Here is a 23,317-nt window from a genome sequence, read left to right as displayed (position 1 = left end):
TAAGAATGAAGAAAAATAAAAATAATCCTTCTTGTTCTCTTAGCCTATAACATGACATTGGTGACCAATTTGCCTAGCACCCAAAATAATGAGTCTATCCCTTCTTTTGGTTTTGTGTGCTTTATTCCACACCCTCCACGGCCCCCACCCACCCTCCCCCCCAGTTCTTTGTGCTTTAGATGTAACTGAAACACAAAACTATTTTGATGTTCTTGACATTTTTCACTACTCTCAGCTTTTTTCGGTAGGATATTTATTTATTTGTATTAGGTTTAGATATTTCTCTTAGGCCTTTAGCACTCTTAGGTACTCATTAGTTATATGTTACTTGGAAAAATATCTTGATTTTTTTTTTTTATGATTTCACAAGCATTCCATGTTCATTGTAGGAAAGTTAGAGAATACAGATAAAGAAAAAATGTATTATAACCCTACCCCAAAGATAATAATTTTTACACTTTTTTTTTTTAAGTTTATTTATTTATTTTGAGAGAGACAAAGTGTGAGTCGGGGAGGGGCAGAGAGAGAATGCCAAGTGGGCTTCGGGCTACCAGCTGCAGGGCCAGACACAGGGCTCGAACTCACAAAACTGAAATCATTACCTGAGTGAAACCAAGAGTTGGATGCTTAACCGACTGAGCCACCCAAGCACCCCAACCATTTTTTACATTTTAATGTATAACCTTTTAGGTCATTTTTTAACATTATAAATGGCCTTGTAGTGTTCTTTATGGATAAACAATAACTTTTTGGCCATTTCCATTGCTGTTGGATAGTTAACTCTTTTTTTTCTTGAGAATATTTGACACACAATGTTACTTTAGTTTCAGGGGTACAACATAGTGATTATAGTGATTCCACAAGTTTATACATTATGCTGTGCTCACCTCAAATGTAACTACCATCTGTCAAGTTTATCTTATAAACCATATTATACTTCCCATAATAAATATACAACTAAATTTTTGCATATATGTATCCATTATTCTGGATTAACTGGTAAGAACATTTTTTTAAGTGTATTTATTTATTTGGAGGGGGACCAGAGAGAGGAGAGAGAGAATCCCAAGCAGACTCTGTACTATCAGCACATGGGGCTCAGTCTCACAAATTGTGAGAATATGACCTGAACCAAAGTCAAGAGTTGGAATGCTAACCGCTGAGCCACCCAGGTGTCCCAGTATGGGTATTTTTTAAAAGTCAGGTTTACTCAAAACACATGAACATATGGGAAGGTGGGGGGGAAGAGAAGAGAGGGAAACAAACCACAAGAGACTTCTAATGACAAGAGAACAAACTGAGGGTTGATGGAGGGGAGGTGGATGGGGGATGGGCTACATGAGTGATGGGTATTATGGGAGGTACTTGTGGTGAGCACTGGGTGTTGTATGTAAGTGATGAGTCACTGAATTTTACTCCTGAAGCCAATATTGCATTGTATGTTAACCAGCTAAAATAAAATTAAAAGTCAGGTTTACTGAGGTTTAATTTACATTTAGTGAGGGGCACCTGGGTGGCTTATTTAGTCAAGAGTCTAGCTCTTGGTTTGGCTCAGGTTGTGATCTCATGGTTCATGGGATCAAGCCCCACATTGGGCTCTGCGCTGACACTGTAAGGCCTGCTTGGGATTCTTTCTCCCTTTCTCTACCCCTACCCTGCTAGCATGTACACATTTCTCTCTCTCTTTCTCAAAATAAATAAAATTAAATTTAGTGAAATTCATCCTTTATATTTTTTTAAGATTATTTATTTTAGAGAGAGTGCATGAGCAGGAGGGAGGGTCCGAGGGAGAGAGAGGGGATCTTTAATTTTTTTTAAGTTTATTTATTTTGAGAGAGACACACACACACACAGAGTGAACAAGGGATGGGTATAGAGAGGGAGAGAGAGAGAGAAAATCCTAGTCAGTCTCTGCACTGTCAATGCAGAGCCCGACTCGGGGCCCAAACACACAAACTATGAGACCATGACCTGAGCCGAAATCGAGACTTGGACACTTATTAATCGACTGAGCCACCTAGGTGCCCCAAGAGAGAGAATCTTAATCTCCCACAACTGTGAGATCATGACCTGAGCCAAAAATTGAGTCGGACACTCAACCAACCAAGCTACCCAGATGCACCTAGATATTTTTATTTTTAAGTAATCAATACACCCATTGTAGGACTCAAACTTATAATTCTGAGATCAGGAGTCACATGCTCTACCAATTCAGCCAGCCAGGAGCCCCCAAAATTCATCCTTTTTAATGTACAGTTCTGTGAGTTCTGACAGATAACTATAGTTTTGGAAGCACCACCAAAATCAAGATATAGAAAAATTTCATCATGAAAAATTTCTTCATGACCCCTTGTAACTAAGCACTTATCAGCCTCTGGAAACCACTGATACCGCTGTAATTTTATCTTCTCCATAATGTTGTGTGCAAATAGAATCAGTCTGTAGCCTTTGAGTCCATCATCTTTCACTTGGTTAATTCCTTTGAGATCCACTAAAGTTCTTGCACATATTAATATTGCATTCTTTTTTTTTTCTTTTTTATTTATTTTTGAAAGAGAGAGGGAGAAACAAGGGTAGGGGGAGAACAAGTGCATTAGGGGTGGGGGGGGTGCAGGGAGCGGTGGCAGGGACAGAGAACCCAAAGCGGGCTCTGTGCTGATAGCAGAGAGCCCAATGTGGGGTTCGAACCCACGAACCATGAGATCGGAACCTGAGCCAAAGTAATATGCTTAACCAACTGAGTCACCCAGGTGCCCCTCTTTTTTTAATTATTGCCAATATATCCCATTGTATGGATATACAAGTTTGTTTATCCATTTGCCAGTTTAAGGACATTTTGATTGTTTCCAGTTTGGTGTTCCTTTTGAATACAACTGCTATAAAGGTTCATGTAGTCTTTTCTGTAAACTTAAGTTTTCCTTTTTCTTTCATAAATAGCCTAAGAGTGGATTGCTTGACCATATAGTAACTAGTAATTTTACGGGAAATCTTATTAGAAATTGGCAAACTTTTCAAAAGTTCATATTTTTGCACATTGCATTCCAATTGTTCTGTACCAATTGTTGAAAAGACATTTTTCTCTACTTGATTTTTTTTTTTAAGTTTTTAAAATTTATTTATTTTGAGAGAGACAAAGACAGTGTGAGTGGGGGAGGGGCAGAAAAAGAGGGAGAGAGAGAACCCCAAACCGGCTCTACGCTGCCAATGCAGATCCCAGCATGGGGCTTAATTCTACAAAGCTGTGAGATCATGACCTGAGCCAAAACCAAGACTTGGACATTTCAACCAACTGAGCCACCCAGGTACCCCCTCCACTGAATTTCGTTTATACCTTTGTCAAAAAAACCGCTGCCCATGTATGTGTATGGATTGTATTCTGTTTCATTGATGTATTTGATTTTGTAAACACCACCCTGTGGTGATAACTGTAGCTTTATAATAAGTCTTGAAATCAGGTAGTGTTAGTCCTCTAATTTTGTTCTTTTTCAGTCATTGCAACTATTGTAGATTCTTTGCATTTTTGTATGCATTTTAGGATCAGGTTATCAATTTACATAAAAGAAACTGCTGAGATTTCAGTTGGAATTGTACTGAATCTATAGATCAGCTTTTGAAGAATGGATACCTTAACTGTTTTGAGTTTTCTTATGCATTAATCTGTGTGTGTATGTGTGTGTATTCATCTTTTTTAGGCCTTTAACTTTGCTCACCGATGTTTTATAGTTCACTGTAGAGGTGTTGGACTTTTCATCAGATTTATCTCTATGTATTGTAATAATATTTTTTTTTAATTTCAATTTTCCAATTGTTTCTTGCTAGTATATAGAAATACAGTTGACTTTTAGGGGCACCTGGGTGGCTGAGTCAGTTAAGTGTCCGACACTTGGTTTCTGCTTGGGTCATGATCTCATGGTTTGTGGGTTTGGGCCCTCAGTTGGGCTCTGCACTGACAGTGTGGAGCCTGCTTGGGATTCTCTCTCTCTCCATTTCTCTCTGCCCCTCCTATACCCTCTCTAAAAATAAATAAATAAACAAAAAAAAAAAAGAAAAGAAAAGAAAGGAAATACAATTGACTTTTGTATATTGACCTTGTATCCTGTGACCTTGCTAAACCCATATATTCTTGTAGCTCTGTTTTAGATTCTTAGGGATTTTTTTAGGTAGATAATGACCATTTATACTATCTTTTTTGGGTTTTTTTGGTATGTACATTTTTAATATTTTCTTGTAGTTACCAAATGGCCCTTCAGAAAGTCTGTGCAACTTAGATTCTTACCAGCAGTTAAGAATGTATATCTTGGGGGTACCAGGGTGGCTTAGTTGGTTAAGTGTCTGTTGATTTCAGCTCAGGTTATGATCTCACAGTTCTCTGAATTTGAGCCCTGCTTTGGGCTCTACACTGACAGTGCAGAGCTTGTTTAGAATTCTCTCCTCCCTTTCTCTCTGCCCTTCCCCTACTTGTACTCTCTCTGTCCTTCTCAAAATAAATAAATAAACTTTAAAAAATGAACGTATATCTTACCATATGTGGAGTGCCCATTCTCTACCTCTGCCAACAATAGGTCAATATAGCAGGCATGTCCTACTATTTTAGGTATCAAAGAAGGTCATTTCATATAAAAAAAAAAACAAAACCTGTATAATTAGAACACTTATTTGGGCTTTAGCTTAGGATATAGAAATGGAATATTTTTTGAATAGAGTATTCACATGGGTAGAAATAAATGCTAATGTCGTTTACTTTAAAATTAAAGGTCTGCCTCATTCAGCATTCTGTGGAGATCTGTATTTTTAGGGGTGGTTAATTAATGGTTAGAACATGTCAATCATAGATGGGCCTTAGATATTTGTGAATGTTCTATTTATAACAACAGAAAACTACACATTGCTGGTGGATAATATTTTTAATAGCTGAGATCTTAAGTTATAAGTTTATTAATTTGGGGAAAATAAACTCTGAGTTGGAGAATACTTTATTTTCTTGATTCTGAGAGGTTTCCTCACACTATCAATCATATTTTCATTGTTAGGAAATACTGTGAAAGGCTTTGAAATGGATTTCAAAAAAGGATTACTAGATGTCATGTCTAATCCACTCTTACTGGTTGTGTGACTCTGTGAGAGCCTATCCATCATTGTCTTTGAGCTATTTTATAACTTTGTAAGTTGTAGAAAACTGATAGGAAAGATTCTTACCCATACATATATGTTATGATTGATTCTTGCAATGTGACTGTTGACTAGTTTTTAACTGTCTGTAAATTCATTTCAGCATTCTTTTTTTTTTTTTTTCTAATGTTTATTTATTTTTGAGAGAGGGCACATGCACTTGAGAGCTGGGGAGGGGCAGAGAGAGGGAGACAGGATCTGAAGCCAGGTTTTGTGCTGGCAGCAGAGGGCTCAATACGAAGCTCAAACCCACCAATGGTGAGATCTCAACCTGAGCCTAAGTCAGACTCTTCACCAGCTGAGCCACTTTTGAACCCCCATTTCAGCATTCATGATCGAATTCTCTTTTGAACCAGTTACACCATCTTACTAGTTCCTTTATTTTTTTTAATATATGCATTTTTAATGTTTATTTTTGAGAGAGAGAGAGACGGAGACATTGCGAGCGGGGAAGGGGGAGAGAGGGAGACATAAAATCCCAAAGCAGGCTTCAGGATCCGAACGGTTAGCCCAGAGCCCAACGTGAGGCTCCAACCCACAAAGTGTGAGATGATGATGACCTGAACCGAAGTCAGATGCTCAACCAATTGAGCTGCCCAGGCACCCTGTTACTAGTTCCTTTATTTATCATTAAACCTTTGACGTGTGTTTGTTTTGTATGTATTTGTTTTTTTGCTTGTTTTCAAGAGTTTATTCACAGGCTGTTTGTATGTATTTGTAGGAGAGTCATGATTATACACTTAAAAAAATTTTTTTTTAATGTTTATTTTTGAGAGAGAGAGAGAGAGAGAGAGATAGAGTGTGAGTAGGGGAGGAGCAGAGCAAGAGGGAGACAGAATCTGAAGCAGGCTCCAGGCTCTGTCAGCACAGAGCCCGATGCAGGGCTCAAACTCACAAACCATGAGATCATGACCTGAGCCAAAGTTGGGCGTTTAACAGACTGAGCCACCCAGGCACCTGATACACTTTTGTTTTCTTAATGTTTATTTATGTTTGAGAAAGAGTGCTTGAGAGCTGGGGAGGCGCAGAGAGGGGGGAGGACAGAGGATCTGAAGTGGTTTCTGTGCTGATAGCAGGGAGCCTGATAGGGGGCTTGAACCCAAGAACCATAAGATCATGACCTGAGCCAAAGTCAGACACTCAACGTACTGATCTAGGTATGCCCACGATTTTACACTATTTACAAATTGTCTTTAATGTTTCTGAATATATTATTATTGGGGTGCACTTTACAATTATTTATGTTATGTGTTAAATGTGTTAATGGTTCTTTTTGCCTCAAAAGCTAATATTAAGTCCATAGAATGTTTTATGGTTGATGATTTTAAAAGTTTGCTATGACATTACATGTTCAGATAAAGTCTGAAATTATCATCATGGCTCTGGAGGTTGCTTGCTGAAACTTAAGAACTATTACTAATCAAAAAGCTGGGTCTTTTTTATTATCTTTTAATACTATATCTACTGAAATAGTCTTAGTTCTTTAATTGTAACATTAGTCTTCAGATTAGGATTAAATTTTGGACAGATGCTAAAACTAAATTATCGTCAAGATTACAGAACCTGGTCCACAATGCAGGAATTAACTAATGAAAAGCCCACTATAAGCAATATATGTCCTCTTAAACACTTAACTATTTCAGTAATCGTTTTTAAAAACATGTACTGAGCACCAATTATGTGTTCTCCAGAGATAAAATAGGTGACTGCTCTAGGTCAAAATTAAGAACCCAGCATCTCATCATGCAACCATGTTATGAGAAAATTTAAAGTGCCATGTATCATTAATCCAGATACAATATATAGATTGGCAATAATAACTCCCAATTAATTGTGTGTTACTTTATACCAGATGCCTTACTGCTTGCTATGTATACATCCTAGTCTATAGAGTGGGGATAGTTCTTTCAAACTCACTGAGTTGTTATGGAGAATAGATGTGATTATTCATAACTGATATTTAGCTAAATTCCTGGCACATGATAAATATAAGCCCTGGTTATGGTGTCATCTAATTCTCACAATAACATAGTAAAAGTGGGTATTATTGCATTTTTTAGAAGAGGAATCTAAGATTCCAAAATCAGTTTGCTAAAGAGCATACAGCTATGTAGTGAAAGAGCCAAGATTAAAAAAAAATGTTTTAATGTTTATTTTTAAGAGAGAGACAGAGTGCAAGTGAGGGAGGGACAGAGGAGGGGGAGACACTGAATCTGAAACAGGCTCCAGGCTCTAAAGCTGTTAGCACAGAGCCTGACATGGAGCTCTAACCCACAAACCATGAGATCATGCCGTGAGCTGAAGTTGGACATTTAACTAACCAAGCCACCCAGGCACCCCAAAAGCCAAGATTTTCTAAAACCTTTGTTGTGAAATAAAGCACATGTACAAAAAAGTTCAAACGATATAACTATGCCACTTAATAAATTATTATAAAGGAACATTCTACTTGATTACCGATGTGGAAATGTTTGGGTTTGGAGTGAATGGTCAAGAAAGAATTCTTGAGGGGTGCCTGGGTGGCTCAGTTGGTTAAGCGTCTGACTTTGGCTCAGGTCATGAGCTCATGGTTCATGAGTTCAAGCCCTGCTTAGGGCTCTGTACTGACAGCTCGGAGCCTGGAGCCTGCTTTGGATTCTGTCCTCCCCCGCTCTCACTCTGTCTCTCTCAAAAATAAATAAAGATTTTAAAAATTCTTTTTTTTTAAATAAAAAAATAAAGTAAAATTAATTAAAATTAAATAAAAATTTTAAAAAAAGAATTCTTGAGACATCTTCACTGCAAAAAGGTGGTTTTATTAAAGAACCTGTGGCAGAAAGAGCTACACTGGGCTTGTGACAGGTGACTGCTTTTAAACTTTCAAGTTGCAAGAGTGTTAGGGAAAGCATAAGTCTCCAAGGAATTTTGAAAACAAGGTTTCCAGGACCCTGAGGGTGCTAGCTGTTATTAGGAAGAGGTCATTTATTACTGTTCAGTAAACCCTCAGTCATGAGACCCTTCAGAAGATGTATATCAGTAGGCCGTATGCTTGAAGGGTAATTGCTGACATATATCTTGGGGAGTAGAGATAAAGGAATTTCCTAAGGAATTTCTTACATGTTTAAAGTAGAATCACAGGATCCTGAGGGATTGGAATAATGTTAAGCTAAGATTGCCTTTTGCCCTTAGTAAAGTGTCAACATTAAGGCAGCTGAGCTACCCCAGGAAGGTCACTGTTCCTGCTTGAAGGACTTGTCAATGGGTTGTAAGTAGTAAGGAAATTTAATTTTTTTCTTTTGCCTTCGTTTCCCATATCAGTTATCACCCAGATCAGGTAATAAAATTGCCAGTCTCCCAAAAGCCATTAAGGCCTTCCCACTCATGACCTTCTTCCTCCTTCCCAAACGTAATCTGTCACCTAACATTTATGGTAATATTTTCCTTGCTCCTCCTTGTGCTTTTACCATCTAACTATGCACTGGAGTTTAATTTTGCCGGTGTCTGAATTTTGTACAGAATCAGACAATTTGGATTCTTTTGAATAATCTGGCTTCTTAAATCTGTGAAGTTTGTTCATTTTTTTTGTTCTTATTTTTTTATGTTTTTATTTTATTTTCGACAGAGAAACACAGTGAGAGCGTGGGAGGGGCAGAGAGAGACAGAGACAGAATCTGAAGCAGGCTCTAGGCTCTGAGCCATCATCGCAGAGCCTGACACAGGGCCTGAACTCACCACGAAACCATGACCTGAGCTGAAATCGGATGCCCAACCGACTGAGCCACCCAGTTGCCCCTGTTCATTTTTAATATTATGAAGTATTTCACTGTATTCTGTACCATAAATTATCCATTCTACTTGGATGTTATCTCCAGGGTTTTTTGTTTTTTTTTTTTTACATTTATTCATTTTTGAGAGACAGAGAGACAGAGCACAAGCAGGGGAGAGGCAGAGAGAGAGGGAGACACAGATTCTGAAGCAGGCTTCAGGCTCCCAGCTATCAGCACAGAGCCCTACATGGGGCTTGAACTCACAAACCGGGAGATCATGACCTGAGCCAAAGTCGGATGCACAACCGACTGAGCCACCCAGGCACCCCTCCAGTTTTGAGGAAATTACAAATCATGCTGTTATGAATATTCTTTAGTTCTTCCTCTTCCCTTCTTGAACAAGTCACCCCTAAAGCCATTAAGTAGTGTAGAGCAAGATAGGCCTCCATGCACAGGGTTGACTTGGCATTGGAGTATTGGAGCTGAAGTGGGTAAGGAGGGCATCTACATAGATGTGTGAAGTGATCTGCAGCATCAGCAGGGTGTGGAGGGCATCCAGTGGGGGGAAGGGCCACTGCAGGGTGTCAGATCCCTAAAGTGGGGGGAAGGTCCAGTGTAGGGTATCAGATCCCAAGCAAGGTGAGGAAGGTGTCCACACAGAGGAGCAATTTAGCATAAGTTATCACCCTCATGGAGAAAATATCTACACAGGGAAGGGGAAGTGTAATTTGATATGAGGTGTCAGAGCCTAAGTGGAAAGAGAAATGTGACTCTGAATATCATCATGGCTCCATCAGTCTGATTGCAGGCCGGGACAAGGAAAGTAGATGAGCCTAAAATTTTTTGTTGTACCAGAGAGCAAGGAAGTATCCCCAAAATGAAGAAGTCATGTCAAAAGGACACAGAACCCAGCTTGAAAGGATTCCTTTCCACTGACCACATCTAGGACAATCTGAGTATCAACATAAATCATGTAACAAATTATACCTTATTGAATAAGATAGAAAAATATGAGTTCATACTGATAGATGAATAAATGAACTAAAAACTTAGTGGGCAAGATATTTATGTACTTTGAAATACCAACCCACAAAATACTTATTGTTATATCAGTTTTCACTTACAGTTGTGTGACAAATCATCCCAGAAATTAGTGGCTTCTATTTATTTATTTATTTATTTATTTATTTATTTATTTATTTATTTCAATGTTTGTTTATTTTTGAGAGAGACAGAGTGCGAGCTGGGGAGAGGCAGAGAGAGAGAGGGAGACACAGAATCCGAAGCAGGCTCCAAGCTCTGAGCTATCAGCACAGACCCTGGTGTGGGACTCAAACTCACGAACTGTGAAATCATGACCTGAGCCAAAGTTGGATTCCTACCCAACTGAGCCACCCAGGCGCCCCCTAATTTTTATTTATTCATTTTGAGAGAGAGTGAGAGAGTGCACATGCATGAGCAGAGGAGGGGCAGAGAGGCGGGGGGGGCGGGGAGAGAGAATTCTAAGCAGGCTGTGCACCATCATCACAGAGCCCACCATGGGGCTCGATCCCACAAACAGTAAAATCATGACCTGAGCCAAAATCAAGAGTTAGACGCTTAGCCAACTGAGCCACCCAGGAGCCCCAGAACTTAGTGGCTGCAGTTATCTGAAGGCTTGATCAGGACTGGCAGATCTGTCTCCCAAGATGGCTCATTCACAGGGCTATTGGCAGGAAGCCTCAGTTCTTCACCACATGGGCCTCCCTAGAGGCTGCTTCAGTGTCTGCATGACATGTCAGCTAAGTGACTTAATCTTCAAAGTCACACCATCCTGATTTATTCTGTTAGAAGCAAGATGCTAAATCTAAGATTGCTAAATCTAAGCCACCCTCAAAGGTGGGGAATTAGGGCTTTTTTTCTGAAGTGAAGAGTATGAAAGAATTTGTGGACATCATTTACAACCACCACAGTTACAAAAGTACAAAAAGTAACTTTAGAATGTAAACTCTGGTCAACCCTCCTTAATCAAGGAATCAGAGTGCATATCATCAGTAATAAGACAAATTACCATCTTGTGTCACCTGGTAGGAATATGGTGAGAACGACACAGCCCATTTCTGTTACATTCCTGCCAAGAGGCATGGCTTGAATCTAATCATGTAGAGATCTCAGATGTGGTAGTTGACCTCCAAGATAACCCCCAATGATCCCTGCCTTCTGGCATTCACACTCTTGTGCAGTCTCCTTTCAAGTTATTCTAGGATTGGTCTGTGTGACCAACAGAGTACAGCAAAGGTGATGGTATGTCATTTTCAAGATTAGGTTATAAAAAATTATGACTTCTTTCTTAAGTTGCCTTGGTCACTCCCTCTGGGGAAAACCGTGTTGTAGGCAGCCCTATCTGTGGAGAGGTCAACAGGCAGGGAACTGAAGCTTCCTACTGATAGTCGCATGAGTGAGCTTGAAAGCAACTCAAATTGGAGCACATTCTACAAAATAACTGGCCTGTAATCTTCAAAATTGTTAAGGTCATAATAAGCAAGATACGACTAAGGAACTCATTAGACAGAAGGAAATCAAATAGACTTTACAAAGGCAACGTAGATGCTGAATTGGATTTTGCTATATAGAACATTATTGGGACGTTTGATGTCCCTTAAATGTAAGGGTCTGAAGATTAAATGGTAGGAATGTATCTATTTTAATTTCTTGAGTTTGATGGTTACTTTGTTACCTAGAAAAATATCCTAGTTTATAGAAAAATGCAATGAAATATTCTGAGTTGATGAGTCATCAGTTTGGCAGTTTACAAATGATACAGGAAAAATAGTTCTTTGAACTGTACTTAGAAGTTTTCTATAAGGGTATGATTGTTTCAAAAGTTTTAAGAGCTACATAAAGGAAAGCAATATTTTTATACATGTTATCTGGTATAGCTGTGCATTGAATTCTGTTGTATAAATACTTATGAGTGGAACTACTGGATCATAGAGTGTACATCTCTTTAACTATAGTATATTTTTTTTCAAAATGGTTGTACCGGTTTGCATTCATACACACAATGGTTATGTGTTCCTCTTGCTATGTATCTTTGCTAACATTTGTTATTCTCAGTTTTTAATTTTATTCTTTCTGGTACGTACGTATGCCTTGGTATCTTTGAGCATTTAATATGCTTTTCTTTGATTAGTAAAGAGCAACTTTTTTAAAGTTTATTTTAATTAATTTTGAGAAAGAGCAAGCGGGGGAGGGGCAGAGAGGGAGAGGGAGAGGGAGACAGAATCTTAAGCAGGTTCCATGCTGTCGGTGCATAGCCTGATGCAGGGCTTGAACTAACAAACGGTGAGATCATGACCTGAGCCAAAATGAAGAATCAGACACTTAACCGACTGAGCCACCCAGGCACCCCTAAAGAGCAACTTTTTATATGTTTATTATTGATTTGTGTTTCCCAGGCCCATTTTTGTGCAGTCTTCCCATTTTCCACTTCATCTTATTTTTCTATGATGTGTCATTTTCTTGGTGATTTGTAACATCTTCTCCAACTTCTTGGCTTCCCTTTTTTTATTATTTATTATTTTTTAAATTTTTATTTATTTTAAAGGTTTTTTAAGTTTATTTATTTATCTTGAGAGAGACAGGGACAGCACAAGTTGGGGAGGGGCAGAGAGAAGGAGAAAGAGAATCCCAAGCAGGCTTCGCACTGCCAGTGCCGAGCCCGATGCGGGACTCAGTCCCTTGAACGGTGAGATGATGACCTGAGCCGAAACTAAGATTTAGATGCTTAACCTCCTGAGCCACCCAGACGGCCCTTCCCCTTTTTTTCTCTCTAAATTGTTTTTTAAGTTTATTTATTTATTTTGAAAGAGAGAGTGCACGTGCATGAGAGAGTGGGGGAGGGGCAGAGAGAGAGGGAGAAAGAATCCCAAGTAGTCTCTGCACTGTTAGTGCTTGGCTTCCCTTTTTACTCTCTTTATATTATATTATATGTATACATACATATGTGTGTGTGTGTGTGTGTGTGTGTGTGTGTGTGTGTGTATAATTTATTTATTTTTATATAGAGAGACAACCAGCAGGGAAGGGGCAGAGAGGAGGAGAGACAAAGGATCAGATGCAAGCTCCTTACTGACAGCAGAGAGCCCGACTTGCGGCTCGAATTCATGAACCATGAGGGCTCGAAGTCACAGACCACGAGACCGTGACCTGAGCCAAAGTGCGACACTTAACCGACTGAGCCAGCCAGACACCCTTTTCACTTTTTGTTCATTTGTTTGTTTATTTTTAATCTCCTCACCCAACGTGCAGTTCGGTTCAAACTCACGACCTCAAGATGATGCTCTTCCAAATGAGTCAGCCAGGTGCCCCTCCAAGTCACCTTTTTTATACCATCTTGTAAAACATGTATTCTTTGACCAGTCTGTAATCAATGTTTGTATATGGTAGAGAGTAAAGTCTCATTTTTTCCATATGTATAACCAGTTGTCCCTGTACACTTAATAACCTATCTTTTCTCCCACTGCTGTCTAGTGCCATGGTTGTCATAAAATAAGTATTCTTACATACATTAGTCTATTTTTGGGCAGTCTGTTTTGTTCCATGGGCTTGTGTATCTTTGCTCCAATTTCATATTTTTAATTGGTATAGCTGTATCATTAAGTCAATGACTTTTAATCTAAGTCTTCTCCCACTTATTCCTTTACAAGAGCATTTTGGCTATTCTTGGCCTTTTGAATTTCCATATACATTTTAGAATAAGTTGGTTGACAAAACAAACAACCTGTTTTGATTTTCATTGGCATTGCTTTGAATCTATTGATCAGTTTGTGGAGAATGGACATTTTGAAATTACCAAGTTTTCTTGTGAACATGGTATATTTTTCCATATAGCCACTTACTTAGATGTTTAATTTCTCTCATAATGTTTATATTGTGCAAAGAACTCTTGTACATATTTTCTTTGTATCTCTATGTATTTGATATTTTTCAGGAAATTATAAATATCACCTTTTAAAATGTCATCCTAACTGTTTTTGTTATAGAAATTCTATTGACTTTTATGTGTTTACCTTGTATCTAATACAGAGTTCAGCAGTCATCTGCTGAATCCTACTTGCTGCTTGTTTTGGTGGGCTCTCAAGAATGTTAATTACAGGGCACCAGGGTGGCTCAGTCAGTTAAACATCTGACTTTGGCTCAGGTCATGAGCCAAAGGTTCATGAGTTTGAGTCCGGCATCTGGGGAGCTTGTGCCCACTTTGGGTGAGCAGGAGCCCCGCTTCAGATCAATACAACCCTGCTTCAGATGAACATGAGCCGCACTCCTCTCTTTCTTTCTCTCTCTGCCCCTCACTCACTTGCACCCTCTTTCAATTAAAAAAAAAAAAAAAAAAAAAAGAATGTTAATTACATGTATATATGTATGGTCAGTTGGATAGTAGGAAACACTAACTTTCAACCTCAAATGAGTGAAATGTTATCTTCTAGAAAAGAATTCCATTCTTCTCCCTAGTAAACCTCCTTTATGTGGAATAATTTTATTAATAACATATTTGTGGAATTGGGTTTTCTCTCATGTTAGATAAGTACCTACATAATACCCTCAATTTTACCTCCTGATTGGCAAAGCCTAAAATTTTTGCTATCTGACTCTTTACAAAGTTTGCTGACCACAATCTGAAATCTTGCTGATCTTGTGAATTCTAATTATTTCAAAATACTTTATCTCTAGATTCTTTGGATTTGCCATGTACATAATATGTCATCAGTGAGGAATGAACATTTTATTTTTTCCTTTCCAATTCTTTTCATCTATTTGACTTTACTTGCTGCATCTTAATCCAATTTCAGGGATTATAGGATTGGGATTTTTCTTTTTCTCCTAGATGAGTAGAAGCAGAGCTGTATTCCATATACAGTTGGTTTATTCTCAGAGTATAAATCTTCAGAGACCTAACCCTGGATACATAGTTTATTTCTGTGGCTTGTTATAATGAGGTTTACCCCGCTGGGCAAACACTTCCAGCTCAAGTTGACTTAAATACAGAGCTGACTGCTGTGGATTTCCATTTTCTTCCATATTTTGGCTTGGTTAGATTCTTCACCCCGTCGTTAGTTCTCTGATGCCTCAAGCAGATTGTTAAAAATGTTTTGACTGTCTTTTCTATTTCTGAGCTGAGGAGTTGGTCTGAGTTACCTAGTCTGCCATTACTGGAATGGAATTGAGGAATGAAGATTTGAACGGAGTTCTAACTCCCAAGGTCCATGTTCTTGACTACTTAGTATCCTGCCTTCTAATTAAATCTGACATAATAAACAAAGTATAAAATTATGTTTATATTTGACCTTAAAAATATTTACATTATGTGTACTTTTCAGGATAGAAAATGTCAAGTCAAAATCTTAAGTCCTGTATTCTATTTTCTTTCTGTTCTTTTGGTCTGCAGTGAAGCAAATAAGCAACATGTAAGATGTCAGAAATGCTTAGAATTTGGACATTGGACTTATGAATGCACAGGAAAAAGAAAATACCTACATAGGCCTTCAAGAACAGCAGAACTAAAGAAAGCTTTAAAAGAAAAAGAAAACAGATTATTATTATTACAACAAAGGTAAGTGTACATGTGGGAGTTTTTTCTTTTTTCTTTCTTTCTTTTTTTTTTTTTTTTAAGTAGGCTTCAGACCCAATGCAGAGCCCAGTGCAGGATCTGAACCCACAACCACAAGACCTGAGCTGAGATTAAGAGGCACACACGCAACCAACTGAGCTACCCAGACACTCTCCAAAGGAGTATTTTTATTTATAGAATTTATTAAACAACTAAATGTCTCATGGTGGTTATCCAGATTTAGATTATAGTATAGGCTAACATTTAATGAGTGCTTACTATGTCCTAGGTGCTATATAAGCTCTTGACACCTATTAGCTTATTCGAGCATCACATCTGTACAATTAATGTACGTACTATTATCCCCATTTTACACGTGAAGAAACTGGAGCCTGGAAAAGTTCAGTTACTTGTCAGTGTCACACAGTCAGTAAGTGGAAAGATTAAGTGTTAAACCAGCCAGGCCTTGTTCTTAATCATTGTACTTTATTGACTTAACTGCCAGTGAAATGACAGCAGACTATGAGGTAGGTTATATGAGCCATCAACCTGAAAGATAAAATGGCCAGTTGTTATTTTACCAGCAAAATGAGTTTATTCGGGAATAGTAAAGGCATTGCAATCCGGGACAAACAAACCATGGCAAACCATAGGCAGGTCCAGGGAACAAAGGAGAAGGGCTTGCTTTTATTGGGGAAAAGAGGAAATTGGGAAGGGCTGTTTTTGTTTTAAGTTTATTTATTTATTTTGAGAGAGACAGAAACAGTGCAAGTGGAAGAGGGGCAGAGAGAGTGGGAGAGAGAATCCCAAACAGGCTCCTCACTGCCAGCCCAGAGCCCGAAGTTGGGCTTGAACTCACGAAACAGTGAGATCATAACCTGAGTCAAAAGCAAGAGGCAGATGCTTAACCAACTGAGCCACCCAGGTGCACCAAGAAGGGCTGTTTTAAACAAAAGTCCATTGGAAGAGAATAAGAGATCAAGATTCTCATTGGACGACCGTGGCAGTTTCTCCTGGCTGTTGCTATTGCTAGACAAGAAGAAAACTGTCCTTCCTCCTGCTGGAATGGTAAAAGTAAGCTACTTCCTACTCAAGAATGCAAGGTACTATTCTTCATGTTGGGGTCTGCTGTTAATGATGAGTGGTAGTGTGTGAGAACCCCCCTTTAGAGCTTCCCAACTCCATTTTTTATCCAGTTCCCTTTATTGTTATAGAGTCAATATGGAAAGACATCCAAGATACTTAAACTAAGTATATAAATAGGGTAGAAAACAGTATATATAATATGCTATCATTTATGTTAAAAAAGAAGAGAAGGAATAATGAAATTTTTTTGGAAATATAAAAGAGTCATAATAGTGGCTCCATTCTAAAAAAAAAATTTTTTACGTTTGTTTATTTTTGAGAGATAGATAGAGACATCACAAGCAGGGGAGAGGCAGAGAGAGAGGGAGACACAGAATCCAAAGCAGGCTCCAGGCTCGGGGCTGTCAACACAGAGCCCGACACAGGGCCCGAACCCACGGACCAGGAGATCATGACCTGAGCTGAAGTTGGACACTCAACCAACTGAGCCACCCATGCGCCCCATCGTGGCTCCATTATAGAAGGAGAACTGGGTAGGAGGGACCTGGAAATGTGTTACTTACCCTTTTGTGTCCTTTGAATAAAGATTTTAAAATTGCTTTGAATTAAGTAAGTAAACATGTTTTAGAAACTGAAATGGGAAGGTGTCAGGTGTACTCAGTGCTACAGATGAGAAGCAGCATCTTCATAAGGACTGTTAGCTATATAATAGTGTCTTAAACACATGGACTTTCAAGGTAGCAGTCTCCCAATTTGTGGAAATGAATGCTCCTCAAGGGTTATGCAGGAATAGATAGGTAATCAATTTCTAGGTCATCAACATTCATACATACTTTTTCAAAACTAAATTTGTATGAGAACTTGCCTGCCAGTTCTCCTTTTCCATTCTCTTTCTTCATGTGTGAAAACATTTTTCAAAATAGTGGTATATGTACAAAGAAAGTGAATAGCTCTAATTATTAGGAGCAAACTCTTTTGTAATTTTTTTTTCCCCAGGAAACCTGAAGGAAGACCTAATTGAGCTCCCAATTTAAAAGTATTTTTTTAATTTATTATTTTTTAAAATGTTTATTTATTTATTTTGAGAGAGAGCACAGCAAGCACAAGCAGGGGAGGAGCAGAGAGAGAGAGAGAGAGAGAATCCCAAACAGGCTCCGTGCTGCCAGCACAGAGCCTAACACAGAGCTCAAACTCACAAAACATGACGTCATGACCCGAGCTGAAATCAGGAGTCAGCCACCTAACCAACTGAGCCACCCAGGTGCCCATAAAAGTGTTTTTTAATGATACATTTTTGTGATTCATGGAATACAACATTGAAGGAATTCAAACAGTAACATTGCTACAACAAAACTCTATTCCCAACTGTTGAGGTTAACAAGGTTTCTTAGGGTCAAATCTATACAAATTAAATATAGGAATTGAATTAATGCTGAACCTTGTTGGAATTTAGCAATAAGATCCATGGATACATTAAGTGGAAAAACACTCGATGTCATTAAGAGATGCATTTCCAATAAATTTACTTTGATGTGTAATAATTATTAAAATTTGTAATGTATTGGGGCACCTGGGTGATTCAGTCAGTTAAATGTCCAACTTTTGATCCTGGCTCAGGTCATGATCTTATGATTTCATGGGTTCAAGCCCCGTGTCAGGTTCTGCACTGGTGGCCTGGAGCCTGCTTGGTATTCTTTCTCTTCCTTTCTCCTTCTCTCTCTCTCAAAATAAATAAACTTTAAAATTTATAATGTATTTCTACATTGTTTTAATCAATTGTATTATCAGTAATGGTTGCTCAATTCAGAATTTTTAAACACTTTTAAAGTCTTAGGATCATATGTAATTAAAAAATACAATTTTAAGTTATGTCTCTGTTTTTATTGCCGAGAAATACTGTAAGTGATCACTAAAAATCTTTGCCATAAAAATATATTAGGATACTTTCTATAGGGAAACGAGAATAAAAGTGCAAGTTCAGGGGTACCTGGCTGGCTCAGTCAGTGGAGCATGTGACTCCTGATCTCAGAGTTGTGGGTTTGAACCTCATGTTGAGTATGGAGCCTACTTTAAGAAAAAGAAAACAAAAAGAAAAAAAAGTTGAAGTTCAGTGAGGAAAAAAGACAGTGTAAAAGTACCAACTGTTAAAGATAAGCTTGTTCGTAATTTTTGAGTGAATTACAGGAGGTATCAAATTACTGTGGCATTTACTTTCCATTGGATACAATTACCAAATGATATAATAATTTTCTTTTAAAATTATATATATGAGATGAGTCATTACACTTTTCGTTAATATTAAAACTTGGATTTAAAAAAGGAAGAGGCAAAAAAAGTTTTTCAAATTCTTTATTAAGAATGTAAGAGGGCTGCGCCTGGTGACTCAGTTGGTTAAGTGTCCAACTCTTGATTTTGGCTCAGGGCATGATCTCAGTTCATGCGATTAAGCCCTGTGTCTTTCAGCTCAGAGCCTGCTTGGGATTTTCTCTGTCCCTCTCTCTCTCTCTTCCTCTCCCCTGCTGGCATATGTGCTCTCTTTCACACACACAAAATAAACATTTTTTAAGAAAAGAATGTAAGCAAAAGGGAGGCACCTGGGTAGCTCATCAGTTGAACATCTGGCTCTTGTTTTCAGCTCAGGTCATGATCCCAGGGTCATGGGATTGAGTCCTGCGTCAGGCTCTGCACTGAATATGGAGCCTGCTTGGGATTCTTTCTCTCCCTTTCTCTCTGCCCCTCTCCCCTGCTTGTGCTCTGTCATTCTCTCTCTTAAAAAAAAAAAAAAAAAAAAAAGCAAAAAATGTTTGAAGAGCCCTGTCCTAAAAAAATATAGGGGTGCCTGGGTGACTCAGTCAGTTGAGCCTCCGACTTCAGCTCAGGTCATAATCTCATGGTTTGTGGGTTCAAGCCCTGCATCAGGCACACTGCTATCAATGCAGAGTCCACTTCTGATCCTCTATCCCCTTCTCTCTCTGCCTTTCCCCTGCTTGTGCTCTCTCTCTTCAAAACAAACATTAAAAAAATTTTTAATAAAGTATAATAGTTATGAATAATTTCAACATTTACTTCTGTTTTTCTAGTTGTATGGTATGAATATCTTGTTCTTAAAAATACATAAAACTAGGGGCACCTGGATGGCTCAACCAGTTAAGTGTCTGACTCTCGATTTCGGCTCAGGTTATGATCTCATGGTTGGTAAGAGCCAGCCCTGCATCGGGCTCTGTGCTGACAGTGTGGAGTCTGCTTGGGATTCTCCCTCTCTCCCTCTGTCTGCCCCTCTGCCCCTCTCAAAATAAATAAATGTTTAAAAAAAAAATACACAAAACTACATGAATTTTAGATATGGCTCTATTAGATAAAAACTGCTGATTTTTGGTTCGCTGATAAAATGATGAAAGTGTATGAATCTCAGTGATCATGAATTTTTCTCGTGTGATTGATAAATGTACTCCTACCACTTATTTTACCATGAAAATAACAATTGTAGTAATTCCATTATGTGAGACAACTTTACATAAATGTATATTTATATTCAAAGACTCAGAAAATAAGGATACCAACATTATCTAGGAAATACAGAGAAGTCAAGAATATAAAAATGTTAAATTTACAGGACAGTGCTATAGTAATAGAAGTAATTATGTAATTTGAAAACCCGATGTAGCATGTATATTTGGCAGAAATATAGCAGCAAACCATTTGTATATTTCATTCAAAAATCATCAGACTTTGTTCTTTTTAAATAATGTGAGTAGGGGCGCCTCGGTGGCTCAGTTGGTTAAGTGTCTGACTTCAGCTCAGATCATGGTCTCACAGCTCGTGAGTTTGAGCCCTGCATCAGGCTCTGTGTTTACAGTTCGAAGCCTGGAGCCTGTTTCAGATTCTCTCTCTCTCTCTCTCTCTCTCTCTCTCTGCCCCTCCCCCTCTCACGTTCTGTCTCTTTCAAAAATAAACGTTAAAAAAAAAATGTGAGGGAACACAGTCTTGAAGTATTAAGTGTCTGGTTTTAATAATAGTAAATAACAATAACTGGAGGTGCCTGGGTGACTCAGTTGGTTAAGTGTCAGAGTCTTGATCTCAGCTCAGGTCTTGATCTCGGGGTCATTAGTTCAAGTCCTACATTGGGCTCCACGCTGGTTGTGGAGTGTACTTAAAAAAAAAAAAAAAAACTAACTAAATAAATCAAATAGTAAATAACTGAACATTTAGGGGACATGCAGAAAAAGAAATGGCTATTTTATTTCTTTTTTTTTTTTTATTTTTTTATTAGAGAGAGAGTGAGTAGAGCAGGCTCTATGCCTAGTGCAGAGTCCAACACAGCACTCCATCCCATGACCCTTGGATCATGGCCGAAATCAAGAGTCACACGCTCAACTGACTAAGCCACCCAGATGCCCTAGAAATGGTTATTTTGTTTTATTTTTAATTTTTTTAAATGTTTATTTATTTTTAAGAGAGACAGAGACAGAGACAGAGCATGAGGAGGGGAGGGGCAGAGAGAGAGAGAGAGAGAGAGAGAGAGAGAGAGAGAGAGAATCCGAAGCAGGCTCCAGGCTCTAAAGTGTCAGCACAGAGCCCCATGTAGGACTTGAACCTGTGAACCATGAGATCATGTCTTGAGCTGAAGTTGGAGGCTCAACAGACTGAGCTACCCAGGTGCCCCCAGGAATGGTTATTTTATAGACATGTTTTTATTACTTATTTTTGAGAGAGAGTGAGAGACAGTGTGAGCAGGGAAGGGGCAGAGACAGAGGGAGACACAGAATCCGAAGGAGGCTCCAGGCTCTGAGCTGTCAGCACAGAACCCAAGGCCGGGCTAAGCTCATGAACCATGAGATCATGGCCTGAGCTGAAGTCGGAGGCTCAACGGACAGAGCCACCCAGGCGCCCCCAGAAATGGTTATTTTAAATTAAAGGTTGCTTTCCTTTTTTTTTTTTTTAATGAAATAGTCATTTATAAGATAATTCTGAAAACTCAAATTATAGTTGGTGTTTTACTGTTGTTTTGTTATTCCATAAGTAGTTGGTTTAGCCATGTCAACCTTAGCTCAAAACTAAAAAGAATCAAATTGGTGCACTCAGTCCTCTTAACCACCAACTTACCTGGCTTCTAAGATACAGTTGATAATATCTGTCTCACCTTTTAAGTACTGATTAAGTTGACTGCATGTATCATATGCAGCCTATAGTAGGAAACTAACTTATTGCTTATAACAAGAAAATACTGGAGTCAGTACTTGTCATGAAAGACAAAGTGTTTCTCCAATGTAAAACAGTTTTGGGGATAGCTGAAGGGTTTGCCTGAGCTGTGTATAATCACTATTAACAGGAGCTTTTCTCCCCCTCATGTTTATCAGCATCGGAGAAACTAATGTAGAAAGAAAGACGAAGAAAAAAAGGTAAGTGTGGCTTTAGGAATATTATGTAGATAATAAAGAATACTCATTGGAGGGATGAAAAGAGTGATTTTAAAACACTTGTGATAAAATTTGGATCTGAAATCTCTTGTCTGTAATTCGTGATTAAGTATCATCCCTTTTTCCTCTCTTTACCTGACTGGAATTTATTGGCTTCATTTTTCCTTTTTCTCCAACTTTCCAGAGTATACCTGGAAGTAGTAAATAATTTCTCTTAGAAATCTCTCTTATTCTATTAGAATAGGAAATATTATTAGACTGGTAAAAAAAAAAATTGTTGACCAGCTATATATCTGGTGAGAGTAAAGATTATGAAACATTTACCATGCTCTCCAAGGCTTAAATAAACCCAACAACTACACTGCAACTTTATTCTAACATGATTCATTCTGGAGTATATTAAGAGTAGGAACACTGCTCTTGAACTCCATCCAGGAGAGTTACATTATTAAAGTAAAACCTGCGGTTGCTGCGGGATTACTAGTCACACAGTCCCCAGCGCATCACATCTAGGGATCCCGTGGTAGCCAGGCTTCAGTGTATGCATATACCTCGTTCGCCCATGAAATTGCTTTTTAAACATTCTGTGAAGGGTCAGCTTCCCCTGCATGTAACTGTTCACTGTCTAACAGGTCTAAGAGTGTCACTAGTTCCAGTAGCAATAGCAGTGACAGTTCAGCCAGCGATTCTTCATCTGAGAGTGAAGAAACATCTACCTCATCCTCCTCAGAGGACAGTGACACCGATGAAAGTTCCTCCAGTTCATCGTCTTCATCCTCCTCCACGAGCTCTTCCTCGTCCTCTGATTCAGACTCAGATTCTAGCTCTTCCAGTAGCAGCAGCACCAGCACAGAGAGCAGCTCCGAGGATGAACCACCAAAGAAGAAGAAAAAGAAATAGAATCGCTCCATCCCTATTGGACTGCCGGACTGAACACATCAGTGTCATTCTCGAAAGGGAATTTAGATTGTGTTAAGGCCAGACAGGTTAACCAGTCAACATTTCTAGAGTTTGGAAGTTTCTAAATGTTTTACACATCATAAGAGCATAAAGGGTATTAATAATGGATTATATATGTATGTGCATATATATATATATATATATATATATATATATATATATATAAAAGACTTTTTTTATTTTAAGGGTAAATCTTGTTTTTCTTTTTTATCTTTAATATATATCTCTAAAACTTAAAGCTGAATCCAGTAAATCTGTTATTGTGATGAAACTTTTCTTTTCTCCCTGTGAAATGAATGCCACACTTTGTTACATGTTAGTGCTACGTATCAGACATGTTTTCAGGATAA

The 23,317-nt window shown here is 38.4% G+C and overlaps 1 protein-coding gene across 3 annotated transcripts in view; it reads left to right on the top strand.

The window, feature by feature from the left end:
* ZCCHC10 (zinc finger CCHC-type containing 10) overlaps positions 1 to 23,101 on the top strand; it is a 36,575-nt gene extending 13,474 nt beyond the window's left edge. For 2 of the 3 annotated variants that reach the window (XM_015540074.2, XM_015540075.2), the window contains exons 2-4: positions 15,343 to 15,507; positions 21,948 to 21,989; positions 22,640 to 23,101. In XM_015540074.2, coding sequence (XP_015395560.1) covers positions 15,343 to 15,507; positions 21,948 to 21,989; positions 22,640 to 22,907 — 475 coding nt within the window. In that variant the 3' untranslated portion in view covers positions 22,908 to 23,101. The remainder of the gene's footprint in view (positions 1 to 15,342; positions 15,508 to 21,947; positions 21,990 to 22,639) is intronic. The other variant, XM_007087753.3, reaches the window with a different exon arrangement.
* The last annotated feature ends 216 nt before the right edge of the window (positions 23,102 to 23,317 follow it).

This window comes from Panthera tigris, chromosome A1 (genome assembly GCF_018350195.1).
Source record: "Panthera tigris isolate Pti1 chromosome A1, P.tigris_Pti1_mat1.1, whole genome shotgun sequence".
Classification (NCBI taxonomy): domain Eukaryota; kingdom Metazoa; phylum Chordata; class Mammalia; order Carnivora; family Felidae; genus Panthera; species Panthera tigris.
This window is presented reverse-complemented; position numbering and strand designations above follow the sequence as displayed.